General features: G+C 48.0%; 1 protein-coding gene across 1 annotated transcript; it reads left to right on the forward strand.

Annotated features, from left to right (window-relative positions):
• The first annotated feature begins 660 nt into the window (after positions 1–660).
• On the forward strand, positions 661–1,472 carry LOC141445062 (uncharacterized). Its single transcript, XM_074110838.1, has 2 exons — positions 661–805; positions 999–1,472. Exon 2 carries the CDS (start codon positions 999–1,001, stop codon positions 1,470–1,472), a length of 474 nt encoding a protein of 157 aa, XP_073966939.1. The 5' UTR covers positions 661–805.
• The last annotated feature ends 1,719 nt before the right edge of the window (positions 1,473–3,191 follow it).

The raw sequence follows: 3,191 nt of genomic DNA on the forward strand, positions 1-3,191 counted from the left end.
GATACCGATATCGGATCGGATAATCTGAAAACGCTCTAAATCGGAACTTTTGTTTATGCTATTAGATCTACTCAACAACGATATGTATGTATGTGCTTGTGTTTTTAAGTAACCTTAATTGAATAACTTACCATAATGTTAAGTTATCAAGTAACGTTATAATTTAATACCGGTACTGAGGTATTTTACGATTTTACCGTTACGTAACGTTATTTATAATGTGAATTTGGTAACGTTAACAAGCCCTGGCCGCGGGGTGGCGATGTATATTTGCCGACAGATGGCACTCAGTGCTAGATAAAAATTCATTTTTAATGCAAGCTTTTTTCCTGACTGTACTTTTTGTTAACTGTACTTGTATGATTACCCAAACTACATTTCCATACCAAATTTCAAGTGGATGCCATTAACCAGCTACATATTAGTAATCTGTGATGTAGTAGGCGAAAGAGTTTTATCCATTTTGCAGGAAAGAAAACAAATCTAGGCTCATATACTACTTATACATATGAAGATGATGATGATGATGCAAAAACAAAACTCAATGCTCAGTAAGATTGGCGCAGTTTTATAAACGCTCGTTTCCTAATTTACATATTCCTTGGAGTATGTCTGCTCTGGCAACACTATGTGACAGATGTCATTTTCAGCTGTTGCTGTCAGTGATGCCGCGCATATAGATTAGTGGTGTTTATTCCAACTAAAAAGTGTCCGGTCGAACTTTCACTACACATTTCATAACTTTGGGACTTAAATATTCGTAACAACTAATTTAAATTAATAAAAATCGAAGAGCACTCTCTTAGTAAGTGTTGCTTTGGCCAGGGTTGCCAGGTCTCTCAAGGTCTTTAACGCGAACGCTATCGAGACGTATTTTGTAACCAAAAACATACACTAAGGTACTGCAGCGACATCCCGGTCGTGGGAATCGTCTCCGCAGGAAGGAACTCGTAGTTGGCACAGACGCGAAACTGGATGATTAATATGATTATTTTCAGATGGAGGGAGCCGCTACGGAGTCCAAAGGCCTGTCGATAACCACGCGCGGGCTCGGGCTGGCCGCGTGCGACCTGTGCTACGTGGCCGCGAGCGCCGGCGTCGCCGCCCCCGTCTACGCCATGTATCGCGTCTTCCTCGGAGTGGCCGAGGCCAAGCTGAATGCATGCTCGAAGCACTTGGAAGGGCCTATGCGCGCCTTGCAACATGAGTACAAAGTGACGCCGGACATGCTCGACGCACCGCTGAGCGTCCCCATCCTGCCGGCGCTGATCAAGCACATCATCGACGCTATCGACGTCATAACCGTCGGCGGGACGACGTACTGCCCTTTCGTCGCGGCGCAGGAGCGGGACGCCCGCGGGCGAGCTGGTCCCGTGCCCCGAGAATCTCTTGCTCAGCAGCTTGCGCGAGACGGTGGTGACCCTGTCCTCTCCGGAGACGTCGGACTGGCAACGACGTCAGTTCAAAAGTAGGTGTCCGATACCGGGCGCCGTCTGGGACGAGGACGATCTCCTGAAGAACGCGGACGAGATTATTCCCGAAGGGTACGACTGGAAGAAGGATTTAGAGGGTGACATGTGGCCGGTGCACATGTTTCTGATTTCGATGCAGCAAAAGTATCCGTCGATGGCGGCCGGGCCCCTGTCGCCCACAGGCGCGCGCGTGAGCCTGGCGGCGCTCATCTCGAGCATGGCGCTAGTGGGAGACTTGCACGCTCCGCCGCGCCGCGCCGGGGAGCCGCTGCCGGAGTACTGCGGGAGGTACCACCCGCGGGGCACCAACGGGGGGACCTACTACAAGGTCGCAGACGCAGAGATGCCGGAAGTGGAAGCCGTGTTGGGACAGGTGGCGCTGCTGGGGGAGGTGCCCGTGTGGGGTGCCGCACGAACTGCAGCAGGCTTACGAGGTGCGGGATGGCGCGCGCGGCAAGCCAAAGCGCGTCATCGGCAGCTACTCGATAGCCCTGATGAGAGTCAATCAGGCCATGCTGTGTCCCCCGGCCCGCGGGGGTGGAGGGGGGCAGGAGGGCATGAAGAAACCGGAACCGGAACTTGTAAAACGTGCGATCTGACCGAAGCATGTACCGGGATATATATCCTCGACTGGATGGCGAACAAGCAAGTGGGTCTCCTGATGGTAAGAAAAGCATCATTTATTTAAACTTAAGCTAAAGAACCTACTTACTAAAAAGCATATTATACTGTAGACGAACTTTTTAATGATAATGATAGAACTTGACATAAAATATTTACTTTAATATAAATTTGATATTGTATACATAATATATTATTATGATTATTTTGAATTAGATAATTTATGTGACATTGCCATGCCTGCCAAGGGCCCATATGAAACCAAATGTACCTACTTAGTATTAAGATCTGTACAATACTATGGTTGCAATGAACGACTAATAAACTAACTAAACTAAGAGATCACCACCGCCCATAAACATCTGCAACACCAGGGGTATTGCAGATGCGTTGCCAACCTAGAGGCCCAAGATGGGATACCTCAAGTGCCAGTAATTTCACCGGCTGTCTTACTCTCCACGCCGAAACACAACAGTGCAAGCACTGCTGCTTCACGGCAGGATTAGCGAGCAAGATAGTGGTAGCAATCCGGGCGGTCCTTGCACAAGGTTCTGCCACCTGCAGCTCCTGTCCTGTTGTCATCGCATACTTTTGTCAAGTAAATGATAGTGAACTACGTGAATCGGTTCGTTCAACTACACATTCGTTCAACATCATCATTATCGAAAAAGACACCGCGGATCGCGCAACGTAGGACGTCCACGAGATAGACGGATGTCCTGCAGGGTTACTGCGAGACTCGAAACTCGAGGTCCCTCTGACACTTATACTACTTATTTAATACGAGAGCGAGAGGGACGGTACGATACGAACTTCGAGTTTCGTAGTAGCCCTGCAGGTATGTCTCCTGGGTTACGGGACAGAATACATCAAACAGTTGACCGACCCGTTTCACAGACAACGTTCTATTGAGGGCCCCGCAAAGCCAGTACGCGACATTATGGGTAAGGACTGTTATTTACACTAACATCCATTTTTTTTCTGCAACAATGGAGCCTTTGTTTTGTATGATAGTTAAGTAATGTTTCCTTTTATATGACATCAGTTCAGACTGACTGATGTAATTAAATGTTTTCAATAATATTCGTCAATCCGATG

Source organism: Choristoneura fumiferana, unplaced genomic scaffold, assembly GCF_025370935.1.
Source record: "Choristoneura fumiferana unplaced genomic scaffold, NRCan_CFum_1 Sck3bRy_194;HRSCAF=386_pilon, whole genome shotgun sequence".
Lineage (NCBI taxonomy): Eukaryota > Metazoa > Arthropoda > Insecta > Lepidoptera > Tortricidae > Choristoneura > Choristoneura fumiferana.